Source organism: Delphinapterus leucas, chromosome 7 (assembly GCF_059928025.1).
Source record: "Delphinapterus leucas isolate spDelLeu-1000000601 "Yukka" chromosome 7, BTC_Dleu_Yukka2, whole genome shotgun sequence".
In the NCBI taxonomy this organism is placed as follows: Eukaryota; Metazoa; Chordata; class Mammalia; order Artiodactyla; family Monodontidae; genus Delphinapterus; species Delphinapterus leucas.
This window is the reverse complement of record NC_143135.1, coordinates 101274582-101296899: the sequence shown is the minus strand read 5'-3', so window position 1 is coordinate 101296899 and position 22318 is coordinate 101274582. Positions and strand designations below refer to the sequence as shown.

The window sequence follows — 22318 nt, the reverse complement described above, 5'->3', positions numbered from 1 at the left end:
TCAGCTCTCTAATTACCATCCATTGTAGCTGGCCCTGGCTCTTCTGTCCTGACCATCCCTCAGTCCTGTCCCATCCGTGTAGTTTACCTTCATTCTCACGAAAGTGCTCTACACTCAAACTGTTAGACTGCCCTTAGATTTCCTTTAAAAATCTCGTCCTTTGCTTTAAATTAAAGAAATGAGCAGGACAGAAAAGAAACTAAAAGGAACAAAACAACAGAAGAACTTAAGGCGTCTTATTATCTGGTGAGTCTTCATTATTTTATGGCAGCATTATGAAATTAAATTCATATTAGATCTATATAAGCCAATTATTAACTTATAATATCTTGTGTTTAGGGAACTGCCCTGGTGTTTCAAATTCTGGCAAGTATATTTTTTTCCTACACCTTAACTTTACTTTTTTAAACGAAAACTTCTCTTTCTGACCTGATCCTCTTTTGTCTTTCAGGTTTCTAGCACCTTTGTATTACTTCCAGATTCCTGCAGAGAAATGGAACATCAAACCAGAAGCTCACTTAGTTTGTTTTACATCATGATTGGGGATTTCATTAAGTGCCTGACTGTGCTCCATTGTGTCACTAAGAGCTTTCTCTGCCACCTAGGACAGGCATTGCCCGTCCTCCAGAAGACTGAATTTTAAGTCAGAGAACTTTGAAGCCAACAGGTAGAAGAAAGACTGAACAACAGAACTAGTATGGAACAAGGACAGAGATAACTACTATTGTGGTACAAAAATCTTAAGGGGTAAGTGTATGGTTCACTCTCACTTTATTTTTTTGGCCGTGCCGAGCGGCATGCGGGATCTTAGTTCCCTGACCAGGGATCGAACCTGTGTCCCCTGCAGTGGAAGCATGAAGCCTTAACCACTGGACTGCCAGGGAAGTCCCATGGTTCATTCTCACTTTAATCTACGTGTATTATCTTAGTTTTAGGTATGGTCTGTTATAAGGTATCTTGACCAATTAGTTTAATTGTTGCTCCTTGATAATAAATTTACTTGCTTACAGAAAAGCTTATTTAAAAAGTCTGATGTTCTAATGTTTATTATTTATTCAGCATTTTTGAGGTCATACGATGTGCCATTTACTGTGTGCTTGGTGCTGGACATTATGATCTTAATTAGAGTCTAACATGCATTAGTACTTTTATTACTTCCTAGACAATAAAATACTTTAGAACATTTTAACTCCAGTTCCTTCCCCAGTGTTTTGTTATTTTTGTCATGTGGTTTAATTCTATAAATATTTAAAATCCTTTAAGACAATACAGTTACTGTTTTTTGCGGTCGATATTTAGTCACAATTCCCGACATTACCTTTGTTGCTATTCATCCCTTCTTTTTTTTTTTTAACCAGTTTTTATTGGAGTATAGTTGATTTACAATGTTGTATTAGTTTCAGGTGTACAGCAAAGTGAATCAGTTATACATGTATATATAACCACTCTTTTTTAGATTCTCTTCCCATATAGGTCATAACAGAGTATCGAGTAGAGTTCCCCGTGCTATACAGTAGGTTCTTATTAGTTATCTATTTTATATAGAGTAGTGTATATATTTCAGTCCCAATCTCCCAATTTTTCCCTACCCCCCTTCCCCCCTTGGTAACCATAAGTTTGTCTTCTACATCCGTGACTCTGTTTTGTAAATAAGTTCATTTGTACCATTTTTTTAGATTCCACATATAAGCAATGTCATATGATATTTGTCTTTCTCTGTCTGACTTACTTCACTCAATATGATGATCTCTAGGTCCATCTATGTCACTACAAATGGCATTATTTCATTCTTTTTTATGGCTGAGTAATATTCCATTGTATATATGTACCACATCTTCTGTATCCATTCATCTGTCGATGGACATTTAGGTTGCTTCCATGTCCTGACAATTGTACGTAGTGCTACAATAAACACGGAGGTGCGTGTGTCTTTCTGCATTATGGTTTTCTCCAGGTATATGCCCAGGAGTGGGATTGCTGGATCATATGGTAGCTCTATTTTTAGTTTTTTGAGGAACCTCCATACTGTTCTCCACAGTGGCTGCACCAATTTACATTCCCACCAACAGTGCAGGAGGGTTCCCTTTGCTCCACACCCTCTCCCTCATTTCCTGTTTGTAGATTTTTCTGTATTTCTTCCTGTTGTCTGCTGGTACTCATTTTCCCTCAACTTGAAGAATTCCGTATAGTATTTCTTGTAGTAAAGGTCTGAGGGTTACATATTCTCCCAGATTTTTTGTTTGGAAATGTCTTCAATTCATCTTCCTTTTCAAAGGGTATTTATTACTGTTCATTAAATTCTAGGTTGGCGTTTACTTTCTTTTTGTGCTTTAACAATGTCATTCCATTATTTTGTTGCTTCTGTTGTTTCTATTGAAGAATCATCTATACAGCTGTTGTTCCCTTTCAAGGTGATAATGTCTTTTTCTTCTGGCTGCTTTTATGATTTTCACTTTGTATTTTTGCTTCCAGCCATTTAATTATTCACATTTGAAAGTATAATTTTCTTTGTATTTATTCTGCTTGGGGTTCATAGAACTTCTTAAATCTGTGGCTTGAACTTTCATCAGTTTTAGAAAATTCTTAGCCTTTAACTCTCCAGATATAGCTTTTATCCCATTCTCTCTTTTCTGTCCTCCAGAGAGATGCCAACTTTACAGGCATACCTTGGAGATATCAAGGGTTTGGTTGCAGACCACTGCAATAAATTGAATATTGCCATAAAGTGAGTCACATGAATTTTTTGATTATGTCCAAAAAAAATGTACATACCTTAATTTAAAAATACTTTATTGCTTAAAAAAATCCTAACCATCATCTGAGCCTTCAGTGAGTCATAATCGTTTCACTGGTGGAGGGTCTTGCCTCGATGTTGATGGCTGTTGACTGATCAGGGTGATGGTTGCTGAAGGCTGGAATGACTGTGGCAATTTCTTAAAATAAGACAGCAGTGTTTGTGGCACCTCAAAACAACTACAGTCAAAGGTCATTGATCACAGATCACCATAACAAATATAATAATAATGAAAAAGTTTGAAATATTTCGAGAGTTACCAAAATGTATGACAGAGACAGAAGTGAGCAAACGCTGTTGGAAAAATGGCGCTGACCAACTTGCTTGACGCAGGGCTGCCACAAACCTTCAGTTTGTATAAAACGCGTTATCTGCGAAGTATAATAAAGTGAAGCATAATAAAATGAGGTGTGCCTGCATATATTTTTGAGCTTTTTTCTATGCCTCATATGCCTCTTAAGCTTCCTTCTATATTTTCCATCCTTTTGTGTCTGTGCTTCAGTCTGAAGACCGTGCAGAGACACGCTTCATGTTCAGTAAACCTCTAGTCATCTGTGTTCAATTTGGTCTTAACTCCATGAATTGAGTTCTTCGTTTAGGTATTCTACTTTTTAGTTTAGAAATTCCAAATAATAATTATTATTAGATTCTAAGTCTCTGTTAAAATTCTCCATCTTGTCACCTGTTTTCTTGCATATGTTCATCCAGTTCTTTTAAAATCTTTGTCTCCTAACTCAATGTCTGCGTCACTTAGTTTTCTCTTGTTTCTGTCTCCAGAAATGCCACGTAATTTTTTACTGAATTCTGGACATTGCATATAATAACTCATAGAGTCTCTGGAAGATGTTTTCTTGCCCCAGAAAGGATTTACTTTTGTTTTTGGCAGGCAGTTAGGCAAGGGGCAGATCATTTTAACCCAATCAGCGATTGAGCTGATTTATTGCTGAGTTTCAGTCTTTTTAAAAGCCTTGTCTATTCCTGCTTCACTGTTATTTTTACAATGTAACCCTTCAAGGGTCCCAGTGAAAAGCCTGGGGGGGTTTACGGGGCCTCTTCTCTTTGGTAGGCTCTGAGCTCCAATTTCTGTCTTCCCAGCCCCAGGAAACTGCGAGAAGTTCTGCTCAGCTCCTTAGCCACTTCCCGCTGACGTCTTAGCGTTTCATCCTGCACTGAACTGGGCAGATGCCTCATGAGGAAAAGTGGTGCTGAAACTCACATTTACCTTCTTTCTGGAATCTCAGCCACTTAAGTGCTGGAGTAGCTCTCTGATGATTTTGACAGATTTAAACTAAAATTTCGCCATCGTTTTTAGTTGCCAAGTTGCTTTTGGCAGGAGAGTTGTTCTGATATAAACTAATCAGCCATAGCCAGAAGCCAGGAGCTTAATTTTTAAGAATGATTTCCAGCGAATCATGGTAGCCATATAGATCCCCCTGACCAGAGATATTTATGGTTTTTTGAAATCAGAATCCTTCTTACTCGCTAATTCCACAATTGCCATCTGCTGTAATTTCCTCAATTATAAGACGCTTGAGTCTGAAATAGCATGGAGGAATACACACTGGTCTTTAGCTGGAACGTGGGAAGTACCCTGTTCTCATCAGCTATACATCTCTAGCGCATCTCAAGGTTGGGCGCTCGCAGTGTCTTTTATACCTTCTTATATTACACTTACTACATTATATTGTAGCCATTTGTTTACTTTTTCTCCTCTGCTAGACTGAGAGCTGGAACCTGTTGTATTTATCTTTATACTTTCAGTGTCTACCACAGTGTCTGACATTTAGAAAGTATCAGCCAATGGTTTTAGAATAAAGGGTTCTTCTAAGTAACATTATTTATAGATATATAATATCTATTAAATTCTCATTAGTAGTAGTTTGAATGCAAAAAGATTTTTCCAGGAGTTCCCAGGTGCTCCAGTGGTTAGGACTCAGCGCTTTCACTGCTGTGGCCCCGGCTTCAATCCCTGGTCGGGGAACTAAGATCCTGTAAGCCATGCAGCACGGCCCAAAAAAACAAAAAACAAAAAACAAAAACAAGAAGATTTTTCCCCTGGACTTGCCCCATATTTTGGGTGAGTACCCTGTTTACAGTCTGTGGATTCTCATGAATTGAATACATTCAGGGGGATTTTCAGGTTCCCTGGGTGTTGCGACAGTGGAAGAGACTAATGAAAAACGAGACTGATAACATGGACATTTTTAAATGGATGTCAAGAGATTCGTGTTCACCCTCGTCAGCACCCCGGAAAAAATTTTTAAGTTCAGAGTTGAATAAAATGTACATCAGACCGATAAGGAATGCCACGCTTTCCTGGAGTCATGATCTGTCCAGCGCAGTGCTTTGATTCTGACTCCAACGAACTTTCTTCCACACCAGTGCTCCCTCCACTTTTGACTGCCTTAACACTTGCATGGGAACACAGATATTCTTTCAATCAGGTATATATCTTTCCTGTACTATTAAAAGTTAAAATTACAGTCACATTAGATAATGCTGTAGTCAAATTATTCTGTGCAGGTGAATACCTGACAGACATACTTTGCTTTCATGCCAGGTGACTGGTATCTGAGTTCTACTAAGTGTAGAGTGAATATATTTCTCTATTTGAAATTAAAGTTGGACTTATTTAAATTAAGGATTTGTTTTCCTGACAGATGTCTTATTCTCTTCCAGGTTCCGAGTCTTCATGCTTAGGATTTGGTATTTCTAATAACTTGAACCAACAGAAATGCTGGTAACAGTTGCATGGACTTCCTTTTACTGATTTTCTTACGCTCCAGAAGCATACCATCCCATGTTCAAAGGATGGAAGTCCAAAGAATTCTTATCTTTATTCCCTAACATGCCTAGCTCCATCATACTACTGGTCAGTCCTGTGTGTTTCCTACCGAACAAACCCAGATCAAAGCGAAATGAAATGTCTTCTCCAGACTTTTCTCACTCCTAATTTTGTAAATAAAAAATATTTTTATTTTTTATGTAAATACTTCTTGGATTCCAGTTTCTGTTAATGATGGACTAGCCTGATCATCCACAGGTAATAATGATGAAATTGGACAATTTCAAACTGAATAAATCTAACCTTGAAAGACAATGGGTGACATTTGTTTATGGGTTTTTGCCTGAGGGCATTCTCCAATCTTGGGTCAAGAACACAAACTGAAGGTGTTGAAGGATGGAGGTTGAGGCCAACAGATCAACCAGAAAATCAGAGGGAAAAATCCAGTTTAAAAAATTACTATACATGTAACGCGAGATAGGAAAATGTGATACTTACTCAAGAGAAAAAAATAGTCAATAGAAACAGACTCTGAGATGATCCAGATATCACAACGAGTAGACAATGACTTTAAAGCAGCTGTTACAAATATGCTCAAGGACTTGAAGATATACACACAATGAATTCACATGGGGAATTTCATCTGAGAAATAGAAACAGTTAAAAAGATCAAATGGAAATTCCAAAGCCAAAAAGTATAAATAACTGGAATGGAAAGTTTACTGATTGGGCTTAAAATCAGATTGGAGAAAACAGAAGCAAGAGTCAATGAACTGGAAGATCAATAGAAATTATCCAATCTGAAGAACAGGAAGGAAAAAAATTAGAGAAAACACATATCTTGGATGAAGGCAAGAAATAAAAGTAGGGCAGAATTGAAGTGAATGCTCAGTACTAATAAATTCTAGCAATTAATTCTAAAAAGAAAAAAATTGAAAAATAAAACCTGGATTTTGGGTGTCTAGTTCTTGTAGTGTTTTTTCCAAGAGTGAGAGGGAACATATCTGATTTCAAAACAGTGTGTTTTTGTTGGCTTTCTTTCATAAGGTCATTTCTCTCATGTGGCCGAAGTTTCTTAGCTTTCTGTCCTCTTCCTCTTTTTTTCTTTCATTCCTTCCAGTGTGGATGGCCTTTTCCGTCTGTGTGCTGTATTCTGGAGCTATTTAATTATGAAGACAACTTCTGACAGCGGACTAGGGCAAAGGAAACATGGGATAGGTCATCATATACAGTTCCATTCTTAATTGGTTTGCTTTTTGATGCATTCTCCTGTTGTATTTCACTTTAACTCTAATTTTTGATATTTCAAATCATAGTGAATCACTTAGTTATTTCTAAGCATCAATCTTTCTTAAGAATCTATGAATACAAAATACCAAATGATATTTCAAAATGAGTGACTTTTAATTATTGATCCCTCTAGATACAATTCTGTTTCTTTTGGTTTACCCTTTATAGGTGTTTCACCAAAACCAACAGCAGTTTCAGCAGCAGCCCCCTTCCTGTGGTCCCAGTGGTAGCACCTTATCCTCAGGATGGTTTGGAAATGAAGCCCCTCATTCACATGAAGATGCCTGTGTGTCTGGCTTCCACAGTCCCCGACTGTGGTCAGCCACCTGAGAAGGGCATCAAAGATGACAAGGCACGAAGACCTGCTCAGCATATTTGCTGTCAAGACAATAGAAATGAGACCAGCTCTGATTGTGTGGAAGTTGCAGCAGAGTTCAACAGAGGTACAGCAAGACATTATAAATCTTAAGTTTCTAGATAGTCTTCAGTTAACTAAGAACTGTATCAGGAAAGGTGATGCTTTCAGAATGTTCTCTCTGTGATCAACTCACGTATTTCTTAGGTATTGGGTGGGGTGGATATTGGATACTTTAAAAAAAGTTGACTCAATAAAGAGTTCTTTGAAATTTTGTTATGCACACCATTCATCTCAGGTTGTTCATCCTGAGAACATTTTGGAAAATAAATCCAAATAGGCTTTGATTCAGTTTGTACCTGAAAGTACACTTGCTAGAAGGATGCATTTTGTGATCCTGAGCTTTTTCATTTGAATTGATTCTGGAGTTGTAGCCTCTCTTTAACATGGTAATTTTGGGGCTTTTAAGGGGTTTCCTTTAACCCTGAGATGAATTGTACAACTGTTCATGAGAGCTCAACTTTATTTTAAACCTTTTAAACCTACTGTCTCCCTCAAATTCAAACTAAATGTAACTGGGCTCTGATTTTGCTCATGATTCTTTCTTTATTGCTCAAGGTAATGTTTGTAGACTGCTTTGATAAAAATCAGCCTTTATCATTTCCAAACCTTTGTTTTTCAGGAGACAGCTGTGTGCCTTCAGAAACAGAGAACAAAATTTTAAGTTGGAATCCTCTTATTTTGCCACCTGTTTCAAAGGACTGCGCTGAAAAGACACCATGGTCTCCTCCTGGCATTCCTGTAGACAGCCCTTCGGGTGTCCTTCAGCAATCCCAGGAAACCTGAGGATGTGTCGGTGCCTCGTCATGTTTCCACTTCAAGCCAGTAACTGCACAAAACAGGCCTGGGGATGGACTGTGTGAAGGACATTAATTCAATTCAGAGAAAAATCGTTATTTATTTTTTGTAGTAGTAATGTCATATGAATGTATCTTAAAATGTGTGCCCTTTTATATTATTTATGCCTTAAAAGTTTCCCTCCCTATTTCTTCCTCCCCCTCAGTAGTAAACAACCTGGTTTGGCATAGTTTTCAATCATATGAGAGCAGTGGGATCATTCCACGTTGTCCAAGAGCCTCAGCGACAGTAAGAGCCCCTCCTACAATGATCCCACCTATTGGCTGACTCATCTAAGAGAGAATTGCACAGGCCATTGGAACTTTTCAGAAGGAAAGCTGTCTTTCACTATCATGTTATCAGACTTTCTGAGAACATTTGTAGTCAACCACAGTTGTAGCCTGATGTTTGTAATAGCAGATGTCTTGTGAATTTGATGAGTGCCTTCCACAGAAGTGATAGTTGACCTATAGACCGTCTTTGCACATGGGCACAAGTTATGTCCAGCTTTCTAGGCACTAATCACAAAGAGTGTCACGGACATGGTGGTGGTTAAGTCTGGTTGGGTTATTGCAGAAGCAGAAAGGGAGCCAGGGCCAGAGAGAAAAAGAATGCCTACTAAAATTTTAAATTGCATTTGTTTATAACATGGTCACCATGGGGCTCTTTTTGACTGTTTCTAAGAGTAGGAGCAAAATAAGACTTTCAAGTAGTGACTGGAAGAGAAAGATGTGCATTTTAAGAAAAAAGGGAAGGTTCCAGGGGGACTATCTCGGCGGAAGCTCTCCCATTAGTATAGGATGTGTCATGGTACCACAGCCCCTGAAAATCGATGTTTTCTGATTTCCAGCTTGGGCAATACCTGGAAGATGGGAGTGTCAGAAAAGAATCTGGAGGTTTGAAGTTTCCAGACATTTTTTTCTGAATGTCGTCATTGTAACAGGCACCTAAAGCTTCGATTAGCAGAGCTCGTAAATCACAATTGTTGCCGCCTCTGAGTGACGAGGACGTTTGCAGCTGTCGTTGGAAGGCTTTTCTTCTCCACATCTAAAACAAAACAAAACAACACTCTAAGTGTATTTAATAGCTTGAGTCAAGCTTTATGGATCACTGCTCTTTTCTGGATTGTGCATCCCTTTGGGGAAGAAACAGATCCTACCTAAGAGTCAAGCAATTCCAGCATAAGTGGAAAACTTTTACAGTTTCCCAACAATTGCAGTGAAATAGACTAGCATACTGTACTAATCGACTTTCTATATAAATGCATCAATATCCCCTTACATATGTCTATATACTTTATAAATAGAACCGTTAGTGGAATGTGCTTTGTGAGCTGGGTCACTATGCAAGGATTACTTTGAGTAGAATGTAGTAGATATGATTTCATAGTCGGGTATCAGGGATGCTGCAGTCAAGTTCTCCATTCCAGACGTCCATGCCTGTAGTATACTGACTGGATTTATTCTTCACGTTGCTTAGATGCAGTTAGCTTTGGAGGGGAATAGCTGTGTCCCTTACTTCTGTGGCTAGCAAAGGACAAAGTCCTAGCACACAGAATATAAAGACATACCCTGTGTTTCCAGTCAAGTTACAGGCAATGCAGTCACAGAGGGAGTTTTAGAAAACTGGGGAGTAAATGTTTGTAGGCAGTCATTTTGATTCAGGAAACAGAGGTGTATTAGCATGAGCCTTAGGTCATAAACTGCTTTTAAAGATTGACTTTGAATACGGGATTTGTCCACTAGGAAGAGAAAACAACTTTACCTTTAGGGCAATCTCATTGTGGACTGCTTTATTTATATTATTAGTAACGCTGTTTTAAGTGTTATCCCTTTTATTGTATTTTATTTATAAAAAATGCCTTTATATATTGAGATATATAAAATATAAATATATATATAATTGCCTTCATGTTTAGGAGTTATGAGTGCTCTCTAACCGTGAGTTGTTCTGAACTTTTAGCCCTGCACAGTCACCCAAAACAGTCCTACCTAATGTCACTTGCCAGGAAGTCAGAGGAAAGTACAGCGTGGGCGGTGGCTCTAACATTTGTGAAGTAACTGCTGTGTACCAGGCACTGTGCTGGTGCTTGTTACTGCTATCTCAAATCTTACTGTTAAGACACATCTACAAAGTAGATGGTAAAGTCCCCAGGTCACACAGGTGAGCCACAGAGCCAGCATTTGAACTTATCTGGAGCTGTAATCTGAGCTCCTTCCGTTTTTCCATACTGCTTTCCGAAAGCATTGTGGTTCACTCTCCTGATGGAACTGGTCCAGTTCTGTAAGCCATGGCCCGCCCCGCCATGGGATTCCTCGGATGCTGTAACTCCACAACGAGAGAAGCTGCCTCTGTCCTCCATGGGCAGAGCTCTGAGCTTATTGCCTGGTCTTCCCCGGAGCCCTCATTTCTCTCCCTGACGCCCCCTCACTACCATCCGTGCACGGGAATTTGACCTTCTCTCAGCGTAATAGTGATCCTGTAATCCGTCAGGCCTCTCTGTGTTTCTTCTCTTAGAATTCGCTGTGAGTCTTTGTTTTAGCATAAAACTCCGCCCACTCCTACTATATAATTTCACTAGCTCCTTTTTTTCCTTCTTTTGGTTATGCACTGATCGTCTGGTGATGGGTGCTCTACAAGATGTAAGTGAAATGGCAATGTTTTAAACCTTTTGAAGTGGTCTTTAGAAAAAGCCTCTCTTTCTGGGTTTTGTTTTTGTTGAACGAGTCCTCAAGGGCCGATACATCCTTACTAAGCTGATTGTGATGCAAATCTCATTCCGGCTACAGTACTGCCAGGAAATTAACTTTATAACTGAATTTCATCTGTGTTGCTCTCTTTTAAAGCAATGACTTTTAAGATGCATGTTTTTGTATCATATTGAAAAGTATGTTTTATTTTCCTTAAAGTGGTAATGTTTGAAATTGTACATATTTTAAATGATGTAGCTTTGACAGGTTTTATTTTGTTGATTTGATTTTATATTAAAAGAGAATGCTGCTTTCATGTAGAGTAGCACGTGAAGATGGGGATCCTCTGATTGCTCCCTGTTTGTGTAAAGCTGCTTATAGCCTGTGATTGGGGTGGGTGTACATCTCACTCTGACATTTTTTGGACCCCTGTCCTCCCCCTGAAAATCCCCTATGCACATCCCAGAGCCCAGTGAGTTAATCCATTCTGTTCTGACTGCAGAGATCCAGGCCCCGAAGGAAAAAGATCCAGGACAGGTATTTTATGGGAGCCTGGGAAAACACGTGCACCAAGGAGCTCTGCCGAAGCAGGCAGACTCCCGTTGGGGAACTCAGTATTTCTTTGGAAGGAAGCAAGAATTAGGAGAGAAGCAGCAGGAGAGTGAGGAAGAGGGGTCCCTTCTGAGACCTCACCTATTTTTACCATTTACCTATGTCCCTATGAACCCCAGGGTAGAAGTTTAGTCTCAAGAAGCAGCTTTGCGTTACTGCCCTGAGAGACTCAGTGCCTGGGCTGCTCAGACCAGACAGCCAAGAGGGGCTTTTGCACGGGGTGGGGCCGCCTTGTTCTGTTGTATTCCCCAGGTTTAAAAGAGCCTTCCTTGAACCTCAGCCCCCGTCCTGAGAGCTGTGAGGGAACTCGAAACCCCTCGTCTAATGAAGCCTGAATCTGTGAGAACCTAAGGAGAACTTAGTTTCTGTCAGTTTTCCGTCTCCTCTCGGGCGCCACTTTCCTGATTCCTGGCAGGATGATCCCTTGGCTCTCTCGCTGTTTCTTCTCATCTGAGTCCCCTGCGGAGGCAGCTCTGCTGACTCTTCCAGGCAGTGGAACAAGCATGCATTTGTGTTTCACCCAGATGTCAGACACACACGCTTGGAGTCGGTGAGTCATGCTGGCGGCTGACAAAGTGTGACTTTGGCTTGGCCGGGTCCCCTCTCAGCCAGCTCCCCGAGCCTGGTGGCAAGAACCCTGTCCCGTCTCGTTGGCACGGACTCCGGGGTCTAGCAACTGTGAGGCCCTTTGCCCACGACAGGCTCGGTGCTATTCCTACATGAAAGGTGAAAGGGAGACAAAGGCCCTGGGCACCTGGCTCTGCTACCAGCCCTGATTCAGCTGGTCCTACAGTAGAAGCTCGTGTTCTTGGGGAAGGAACTTGGGATGTGGAAAGAACTAGACGAGCACATCTCTTGCTAGAGTTGAATGAAGGGCACACATGCCTGCAGATCTTGCTTCCCATCCCCTAGTTTCCTCCCAGTAGGGAAACCTGGAGCCCAGCTGAAGCCAGGTCAGCCTTTCCCTGTGGGAGCTGCAATCGGAATAATCCTCCACTGGTGAGAGCATCACGTGTGATTTATCGAGGGATTTCTCAGTTCACGGACTTGGTGTGGAAGCAGGCAGCTTGCTCCTACGGCACCAGACACTGGTCCCGGCACCGTGGTTCTCACTTGCCCTCGGACAGCCGGTTCATCTTCTCCCCAGTCGTGTGTCTTCCTCGTCTTTCCACCTCTGTCTTCCACAAGCTGGGCCAGGACTTGTCTCATAATCAAGTCATTTAGAGGCCCTGCAGTTGAGCCTCGTGCTGGTTGTAAAAGCCGGATATTCAGTGGGAAGGGGTAGCTGGGGTCTTAGCTACCTTGGCTTTAACACTCAGTATGACCGAGGGGATGTTCCCGTCCCCACCTTCTCCCCTAAGCGTGTTGGCACCTTCCCCTTGAGGCCTCATGGTTTGGCAGTCACTGTGATGGTGACGTTTACTGGAGCCCCCGGGGATTCTTGTGCAGGATGCGAACCTGGGGTGGTGGGTGGTGATTCAGTGCCTACAAAGAACAGACACAAGAGAAGGAGAGAGAGATGCCCTGGGGGTGCCCCAGATTGTTCCCAGAGGACAAGAGAGACTGAGCATCACGCATGAAACTCAGGACTGTTTCCTGGCTTTGGGGATAAAATCGAGCTTACCTGTCATTGCCTCGGGGCCACCCCTTGAACCCTGATATTGGTGACTTTGCTCCCTGAGGGTGAAGTGTGAGAGTAAAGTTAGTGGCAATTACACTCTCCCAGTCTTCCTGACCTCCAGAATGACTGGGCTTCCATACTCCCCTGGGAACAGGCAACCGCCCAAGGCCGGTAGGAAGAAAAGGAAGAGGTGCGTTTCTTGAGCAACCAGCACAGGTGTTGGGAGAATAACCCTCCCTTCCCTGACACTCAGGAACCCAGAAGGGGGTGGCCCTAGATGCCCGAGGTTGGGGGTTGGAGTCCTGATGGACATCTAGCACTGGGGAGAGGTCACAACTAAGGAAGAGCCTAGATTCCTTGCCCAGGGGAGTCTATATCTTATGGGGCCACCTTACAGGATCAAGCAACCCTGCCCTTGAGCTTCCCACTCACAGGGGAAGGCGTCCAGGTGCCGGGCAGCATACTGGAACACCAGCAGAGAGGTCACCGTTGCCACTACCATTCCTGTTCCTGCCGCATCCAGCACTGCAGGATAGGCACTGAAGGGGGTGGTCCGCTAGGCGGGGTTGCACGGGATAGGTTTAGAGCCGCTGCTGAACTTGGCAACAGTGGCTTATAGGGTACCAAGCAGGCTGTGCCCTGCTCATCCGGTTCCCCCTCCACCTGAGGTGGGTGATCAAGAGCAAGCCTTGACACAGAGAATCTGGAGACCAGGTCTCTCCCCAGGAAAGAGATGCTCTGCGTGCCTGTATTCTTGAGGTTTTGAGTCCCCAACCAAGTCCCCTACATCTGGCACGGGAGGCAGCAGGCCAGTTATCTCGGCAGCCTGGGGCTGAAGGAAAGGATGCCTTAACGCAAGGAATTCCCAGCGTGGAGAAAGAGCAGCAGGAAGCCAAGAGCCCACCTCTGTCCCAGGAGGTGAGACTGAGGCGCAGAGTCGGGCCCCCATCCTTATTTAATCACCAGCACCTGCACCTCCCCTTTTCCTATTTCTTCTGATTCAAGCCGACTGTGGCTCCCACCCCTAGGCCTGGGCCTCCAGAACCTCCCCGGGAGGGGACGGAGGGGAGAGACAGCAGTGGGGGTCACCTGAGGGGAGGGTGCAAAAGAGGACAGAGGCTGGGGGTGGAGGGACTCAGGAGGAAGGAAGCGAAGGGACAGAGTCGGGGATGCCGTGGGGATAGGAAGATGCCCCCGATTTCGGTTTGGTGGAGCAAACCTGGGTTGCTCCACGGCGCTAGCCTTACGGCACCTGGTGTCTTCACCTCAGAGGGGTATCCAGCTGTGCGGTGATTCAGAGCCAGGACGTGGAAGGCATAGAGGACCTCCGGGTCCAAGCCCCCCGGCCGCCGGCCACTGCTCTCCGGCTCGATGTCACCAGCTGCGGTCTCCCAAGCCCCAGGAAAGAGATGCTCTGCGTGCCCCTGGGCCTCGGACGGCCCATGGCAGCTGCACCTCGCTCTGGCGTCTCCCGTAGGTCAGGCGGCTGGCGGTGAGGTGACGTTGGGGGTAGCTGGATATCCCGGGGCGAGGGTGGGGACACACGCAGGCGTGTGCGCACCTACCAACAACCATGTGTAGTTTTAGTCTGTGTTACCCTAGACTTACACACTGCCCTCAATTTCCTCCTCTATAAATAGAGGGACAGGAGATTACTCTGACTGCGTGGCGTCCTGTTTGCCTGAACTCGAGTGCATCCGATTCACGTTCACGTGGGGCTTGTGCTTTTTGAGGCCCTGTGTCTGAGAAAGATAACGCCTCCAAGTTTTGGAGCAGGGAATCCCTGTGCCTTTCCACCTTAAGGGCAATGGCTGGAGGTTCCCCATCCCCCTCTCCACACACACGCCACCCCTCACTCACTCAGCACCTACAGCAGGATGCTCCGACTGCTGTTGCCCAAGGCATTTCGGGCCTTGCACTGGCAGGTGCCACTGTGGCGTGCTGGGTGCGCACCCCGGACACTCAGGCACAGCTGGGCACCCTCAGGGTGCAGCATGAACCCCGAAGTGCCTGGCTCCACCTGCCGTTGCTGGGATCCCAGCCAGAGGAGCTGGGCAGGTGGCGTGCCCCCGAGGAGGGCACATCCCAGCCAGGCGTCTCCCCCCCTCCAGCACTGACACCCAGGGCTCAGCCACTGCCAGCTGTGGGGCTTCCACAGGGACAGAGAGGGTAAGGCTAGAAGGTGCCCCCTGTGTCTGGGCTAGTGGAGAGGCTTGGAGGTGAGGTGCTGGCCGGCCATGGAGGGGATGGTGGGGGACAGAGGAGACGGGGCCTGTGGGGTTGACAGTGAAGCCTGTCATGGCCCGGTCTGCCTCCTCTTCCAGGCTCTCATTATATGCCGAATTCCTGTCACCATCTGCTCCAGGCTTTACTGATAGCAGCTGTGTTCCTCGATGCTCCTCCCCCACCCGACCACAGAGCAGCTCCTACAGGTGGGGCCCCTGCCCTATTCACCTCTGCGTTAAGCACCTCCTCCTAGCACATGGCAAAGGGCCTCCTTCCCCCTAAAGGCCCACAACCTCTCCACCAGGGCACAGGACCGGACCCATAGCAGGTGCTCAGTTTTTATGGACTGACTCCTAGAAACCCAGGGTTTCATGTGTCCGTGAATCTCCTATGATGGAATTTCCAGTCCTGAGACTGAGTAAGAAGGGAAGGAAATATTTTGAGCGGTGGACCTCCCTGAAAACATGCTAGTCACCCAACGTTTGGAGACCAAGACATGAATCATTTTGTGAGAATTGTTCTATGTGACAGCTCTGCTGCTTGCTTTTCTGAAATTTTTACTTCAATATTTAATTCTTTTTTTCTTGAGTTGGCAATAAATAGGACTGCCAGGGCCAGACGAAGACAGAGAAAGAAATCAGACCAAGAACGAATAGAGGGAGTGGGAGAGGCAGAGAGAGACCTCTGGCACCTGAAACATTAATGCAAGTCAAGGATATAGTCTGGCACCTCTCATGCAAATTGATGCAAATGAGGGTGACAGAATCCCTCATGGTCTAGATGGTGCTGTCCAGTAATGGCTCCCCCGCTCCAAACACACATGTGCCTATTTAGCACTTGAAATGTGGCCAGTCCACGTTGAGATGTGCTGTCACCATAAATACACACACCAGATTTTGAAGACAGCATGAAAATAAAAGAATGTAAAATATCTCATTAATAATTTTATCATTACATGTGGAAATGATAACATATTGGATATATCAAGCTAAATAAAATGTTTCACTGTTTCTTTTTACTTTTTTAAGTGTGGCTACTAGAAATTTTTAAATTTTATATATATATATATATATATATATATATATATATATATATATATGGCTCACATTATATTTTTATTGGACAATACAGACCTAGACCAAGCCCCCTGACTGTATGGATCAAAAACTTTGAGTCCTTGGGAGGTGAGGTGACACAGTGTCTTCACTTACTTTGCATTCCAGCACAGCTGTCCCCCAGAGCCCCTCATCCTGATTCCAAAGGGCTGCTACTCCCACCCCGCCCCAGAACCGAGTCTCCAGCCCCCACTCACCTAGCTGGAGCCGGCCGAGGGCGTTGGGGACCCTGAGTGGGTGAGTGCCCAGGCACGTGAATTCTCTTCCAGCCAGGTCGTCCTGGGCCTGGAGGAGGTGGACGGCCAGCGAGGAGCGGCTGCTGGTGCCGAGGTCGGCTGCCGTCCATCAGACCAGCTCGGCACAGCAGGGAGCTCCAGGCCACTCACAGCTCAGCATGATGAACTGGCCTCTGATTGTGGCCATGGTCCAGCAAGTGGGGCTCCAGAGGGGCTGCCCTAGGTGGGGAACACAGCTCGGCATGGCCCTACAGGAGGAGGAATGGCCGGCAGGCCTACCCATCCTTCCCTCCTTCATTTACTGTTTCACTCACTCATCCCTCCATGTACACATCGCTCGGTCATTCATTCATTCATTCATTCGCCATTTATTGAGGGCCGACCATGTGCCAGGGAAACAGTGGGAACAGATGCTAAGCAAACAATTGCAATACAGTCTGATGAGTGCTAGAGTATAGGTAGAAAGACAAACTCCCTGGGGCTTCAGGGAGGAGGACTTTGAAGACAGGATGACATGTAAACTTGGTCTTGGTAGATGGGTAGGAGTTTCCAAGGCAGAGAGAAAGCCAAAGGCATATTTCAAGACCAACGTGCAATAATAGAGTGGTAGAAGTAGAGGGTCAGGTCGATGAGCGCCTCCCTGGAGGCTGGGAGACAGTAAGGAGGGTGTCGCAGGGCTCTAAGCCCAGACTGAGGACAGGGCACAATGTGGGTGGAGACCAGGGCTGGAGAGGAGAGAAAAGCTGGGAGGTGGGGACTGAGCAAGTGCTGTCACCTCCTCATTACACGGCAAGTCCTGGAGCTTGTGGTCTGGGGTCCCTCCCCGGATCCCAGGGTCCCACTGGTCTGGCCCCTGCCCACTCCTCTGCCTAGAATGGCAGAGCCCTGCTGTTTCCTGCGTACACTCACACGGCGTGATCCGCAGGGGGCAGGCAGAGCCGGGGCTGGGTGCCGGCTCGTGCAGGTGAGGACCCTGCTGCTGGGGAGCTGGGTGGCTGCGTGCCTCCAGGCGACATTGCCTGCTTCCTTCTGCTCCTACCTCTTTCCCAAGAACTGCTCACCTGTCTCCTCCACAGTCCTCAGTTCACAGTTTGCACAGACCACATCCTTAGTGGACATCGTTAGGCAGAGCCCTAGCTCCTTAAATCCTCTAGACCAGCACTGTCCAATAGGTAGACGTGTGCCACAGAGGTGTGAAAATTTCCAAATCTCAAAAAGGAAAAATAACCAAACCCAACCAAGCAAAACAACACCAATAGGTTTTAACAATTTTAATAATATTTTTGGTTTAACCAAACACATGCAGAATATTATGGTTTCAAGGTACAATCAATATAAAAAGTATTGATGAGCCCATATATATATAGATTAGATTAAGTCTTCAAAATCTAGCGTGCATTTTATACTCAGAGCGCATCTCAGTTAGGTTCAGCCACATCCCAGATGATCAAAGTCATGCAAGTGGCTACCCTACTGGACAGTGCAGCTCTAGACTATGTTAATCTTCATCTTTCACATGAACCACTGATTTCATTTTTAAATTAAAAAAATTTTTTGAAAATAGTTTTAGAAGTTAATTAGCTTCATGTGTCCTCCTCTTCACTGGAATAACTCTTCTAGTCTTTTGTCCACTTTTGTATGGATTGCTGCTCCTTCCTCGCTGGTTGTTTTGGAAATCTATGTCTTCTGAAAAGTAATCCTTTGTTTGCTATGCGTGCTTGCTTTCAGCAGAAGCTTCTGATTTCTAACTTCAGCTTCTCAGCCTCAGACTTAGCACCAAATTGTCACCCTCTCTTCCCACTGTGGCCCCTTCCCTGTTTCTTCAGGGTTCAGCCGGTCAAAGGTAGACTTTCTGAGCCACCCCTGAAATTATGGGTAAAATTGTGACTATGAACGTATGCACATTTTCCTGGTAAGAGGGGCCCATGACCTTGAAAAGGTGAAAACCCCTTGTACTAGAGCCATATTTGGCACCAATGGGTACAATGCCTTGAGCTCCTGCCTACTGGAGCCTCTTGGAGGGCTAGGGTACTCCTAGGGGCCCTGAGGTGTGTCAAGAAGCCAAGCCCAGGTGGGTAGGTGGGTGCAAGCCCTGACCCCTCCCCCAAGACCATTCTGACTCACAGATGATATCCAGGAAGGCTCCATCACTGCTCAGCCAGTTGACGGTGTTGTGGGCAGGGCACATGTACCAGCCCAGGTGTGTCCGACTGACGGGGTCCAGCTGGATCAGATGCTTCGTGACCCCTACCAGGGCCTCTCCAGGGCCTCGGGTGCCTGATGCTACCAGGCAAAGGCCACGGGCTCTGTGACCTCCCACACTGCACATGTGGCCACCACGGAGGTCCCCTCCACTGGGGACAGGTCGCTCAGCTGCACCTGAGGCTTTGATACGGACACTGGCCAAAGGAAGGAGAGGCCCTGTGTTTGTTATCACAGACCCGGGTCATGCCCAGCTGTGTCCAGCAGCCCAGAGCTTGCTGGCAGGGTTTGGCCTACCCACCGGGCCCTGAGCATCCCTTCTTCATGATCCCAGGTTTCCCCACTGCCTGGAGGAGGGCCCAGTAGAACCCAAGCCCAGCAGAACACAATGGGAAACACATGCAAATAGATGCAAAGCAGCATGCAATGCAGCTCAAGCCAGCCTGGGTCCCTGGCCAAGCCCCTCAGCAGGCACGGCCAGAGCAAGGGAGGGGTAGGTGGTGTGGAGCTGGCCTCCGGCCTCGTGTAGGGCCTGGCACAGGAGGTGGCCGCGGGCCCCCTTCCCAGCTCCCCCAGCCCCAGGCTTCTGTTCCGTAGACTCACGACCCCCAGAGCCAATGCCCTGGCCTCCACCTTAGACTCCGCTCTGCTGGTGACGGCCACGAGCTGCGGAATCAGTGGGCCCGGGGGGCGAAGCTCCAGAAGACCGCTAGGGGGGCAGGCCGGGAGCCACAGGCCAGCTCCACGGAGCCTCCCTGCCCTCCTTGGGTGGAGGGGGCCTCCTCTGGTAGTCCTGGGGTCGCCTGGGGCTGCCCTGGAGACAGAGGCAATGCAGGCTGTCTGGGCAGTTCTGGGGTCCCCTGCTCCCCGTCATCGCCCAGAATCTCTGTTACCGGTCTGCAGGGTGGGCTGGCTGCGCAGGGTTTGACAAGGCAGCATAAGCCCTTTTGGAGTTGGTGGACAAGAGACGGTTTCTGAGGGAGCCCACGGAGCTTCCTGTCAGGCTGTGCTGTAGAAGTGGGTGGGGTGGGACACTGGAGCAGAGGTTCCCATCAGACCTTTTGGAAAGCTTGATAAAAACGTAGATTCCTGGGCTTCATCCCAGACTACTGAGTCAGAATCCCCTGGGTTGGAGGGGAGGGGTCAGGGCCCAGGAATCTGTATTTTAACAAGCATCCAGGAGTCTATCTGATGATCAGCCAGACAATGACTCCCGAGACTCAGGAGATGCACGTGGCCGCCGGCAGTTCAGGCCCCAGAGATCGCTGAGTAAGGATCCCAGGGGGATTCCAGACCCACTGCAGCAAAAGGAAGACGACCCCAGCCTGCCGTCAGCTCACATCGAGCATCCACTCGTCAACTGTTAACTATGGAGCACGTGCTCCAGGCCAGGCACAGGCTACAGTGACAAATGAGCCACTCATCCCCGCCCTCATGGAGCTTCCAGTCTCCCAGGGAGTCAGGCAGTAAACAGTCATCATGGGTAAGGCAGGCCAGCAGGCGTTCTTTCCTGCTCGGGGCCCAGCATGGAACCCCAGGACCTGCCTGAGCACCCTGTTCTTCTGTCCCTTGTGGTCAGCATACTGTAAAGAGCCTCAGCAAACTTAAGAAAATAAGTGCGTCGGAGGACAACCAAGCCACAGGGCTCATTCGCACTAGCTTCCGTGGACTGAGTGCCCCCCTGTGCCGTGCCCTGCCCTGGACTCTTCTCCTGCATCCTACTGATCTTAACTGTAATGACAATGACATCCCTCCAGACTCTGAAACATGAAATCCCTTCGTCTAAAGCCACACAGTAGGTGGAGGAGCTGGGATTGGAGCCCTGGTTTAACTCCCAACTTCAGATTCTCCCCGCCGCTGTCCCCGCAGCTTCCCCAGAGAGAGAAGCAGAGGAGGCCAGCATGGAGTTGGAGGGAAGGGATCAAAGGCAAGATTCCGATGTTCAACTGATCAAGAAGAAAGACATGTAGCAACTTCCCTGGCAGTTCAGCGCTTAAGACTCTGAGCTACCACTGCAGGGAACGTGGGTTCGATCCCTGGTCGGGGACCTAAGATCCCACATGCCCCAGGGCACAGCTAAAAAAAAAAAAAAGAAGAAAGAAAAAAGAAAGACATTTAACCCAGAAACTGGTTCTTTCCAACCTCATGGACACTGCTTTGGCCCACGCTACCAGCATCTCCCACCTAGACTATTGCAAAGGTCTTCCCACTGTTCCCAGCTCCCTGAAAACTGTCAGCTTTGGAGGGAACTTTCCGAAACCCAGATCTGACCACGTCACGCCATGCTTACTCCCTGACAGCGGCCCTCAGCATAAGCTCTTATGGCTTCTTAAGGTAAAGCAGAGTGCTCTCTGTGCCCTGGCCCTGCCTACCCACTGGCAAGAAGTGGCCTGAGCATCACTCACCTGAGGTCCCTGGATGCAACAGGCAGAGGGATGCCCGCTGCAGGAGGCTAAGTGGTCAGCTCAGGGCCCTCCGACCCACCATGGCCCCATCTCCCTGGGTGGCTGCCCCTTCGAGGTTCCTGCCTGGCTCTTGGGCTCCCTGGAAGCCCAGCCCTGGAAGAATGGGGGGTCTGGCTCATGTTGCCAACCTGGTCCCTCCCGACACCTCCACCCCGATCTCCTGTTACCCTCACTGTCCCAATTACGGGTGAATTGTTTACCAGGTGATTCACTCCATCCATAATGCAGAGTAGTGCAGGTCAGGACCAGGCTGGGGCAGACCTGGGGGAGGACCCTGTGCTCTCTGAACTTTGATTTTAATGATATTATGAAATTAAAACGCCGAGCATGGAGGTGAAAAAGGCCCCAACCTCATCAAGTCCAACCACCTGCCCAGTGCAGGACCCCCGTGTGCAGCCCTCCAGACCATGGAGATCAGGAGGTGCAGACACACCCTTAAATGCCCTTTGACCCCTCTCATGTTTTCCTCAGGTTTCGTGGGGAGAAGCTGGTGGAGTGTTGCCAGGAGCTCTGGGCTCAAACAGTTTGGATTTGGCTGATGATCCCTGAAACTTTAGGACATTTCTGAGCCTCTCTGAGCTCTAGTTTCTTCACAGATTAATGGGGATAATAGTACCTCCTTTCTTGTAAAGATTATTGTGAATATTAAACAAAAAACTCACACTAGCATTGGGGGGCTTCTTGGGGTCTCATAATGTTCTATTTCTTGTCTTGGGTAGGGGTTACAGTTTATAAGCTGTACATTCTTTTTTAAAATATACTATTACATATGTTTGATAAAATTCACACACACACACACACACACACACACACACACACACGAATAGTGCCCAGCACAGAGTCGGCGCACCAGCTTCCAAGCTCCTAGCTAGATGTGGCCTGCAAAGTCAGGGCCCTGGAGCTGGAATGGAAACCAGCTTTCCTGCTGTCCAGAGCTCTCTGGATCCCAGCACTCTCTCTCTCTCCCTCTTGCTCTCAGCATGTCCTGCTGCCGTAGCTGTCTTTGAGTGACAGCCTGAGATGAGATCAG

The 22318-nt window shown here is 46.5% G+C and overlaps 2 protein-coding genes across 2 annotated transcripts in view; one reads left to right on the top strand and one right to left on the bottom strand.

The window, feature by feature from the left end:
• Window positions 1–11993, top strand: part of CDON (cell adhesion associated, oncogene regulated) — a 102481-nt gene extending 90488 nt beyond the window's left edge. The window contains exons 19-20 of the mRNA XM_022556225.2: window positions 7038–7312; window positions 7907–11993. Of these exons, the coding sequence (XP_022411933.1) occupies window positions 7038–7312; window positions 7907–8070 (439 nt within the window). The 3' untranslated portion in view covers window positions 8071–11993. The remainder of the gene's footprint in view (window positions 1–7037; window positions 7313–7906) is intronic.
• Window positions 11994–12810: 817 nt separating this feature from the next.
• On the bottom strand, window positions 12811–21310 carry VSIG10L2 (V-set and immunoglobulin domain containing 10 like 2). Its single transcript, XM_089915898.1, is given in 16 exon segments — window positions 12811–12908; window positions 13048–13100; window positions 13440–13600; window positions 14292–14448; window positions 14450–14557; window positions 14901–15148; window positions 15150–15193; window positions 16583–16913; window positions 17531–17656; window positions 17778–17830; window positions 18746–18892; window positions 18895–19020; window positions 19280–19387; window positions 19390–19509; window positions 19512–19637; window positions 21229–21310. Coding segments are annotated over 16 exon segments (2088 nt in total).
• Window positions 21311–22318: the final 1008 nt, after the last annotated feature.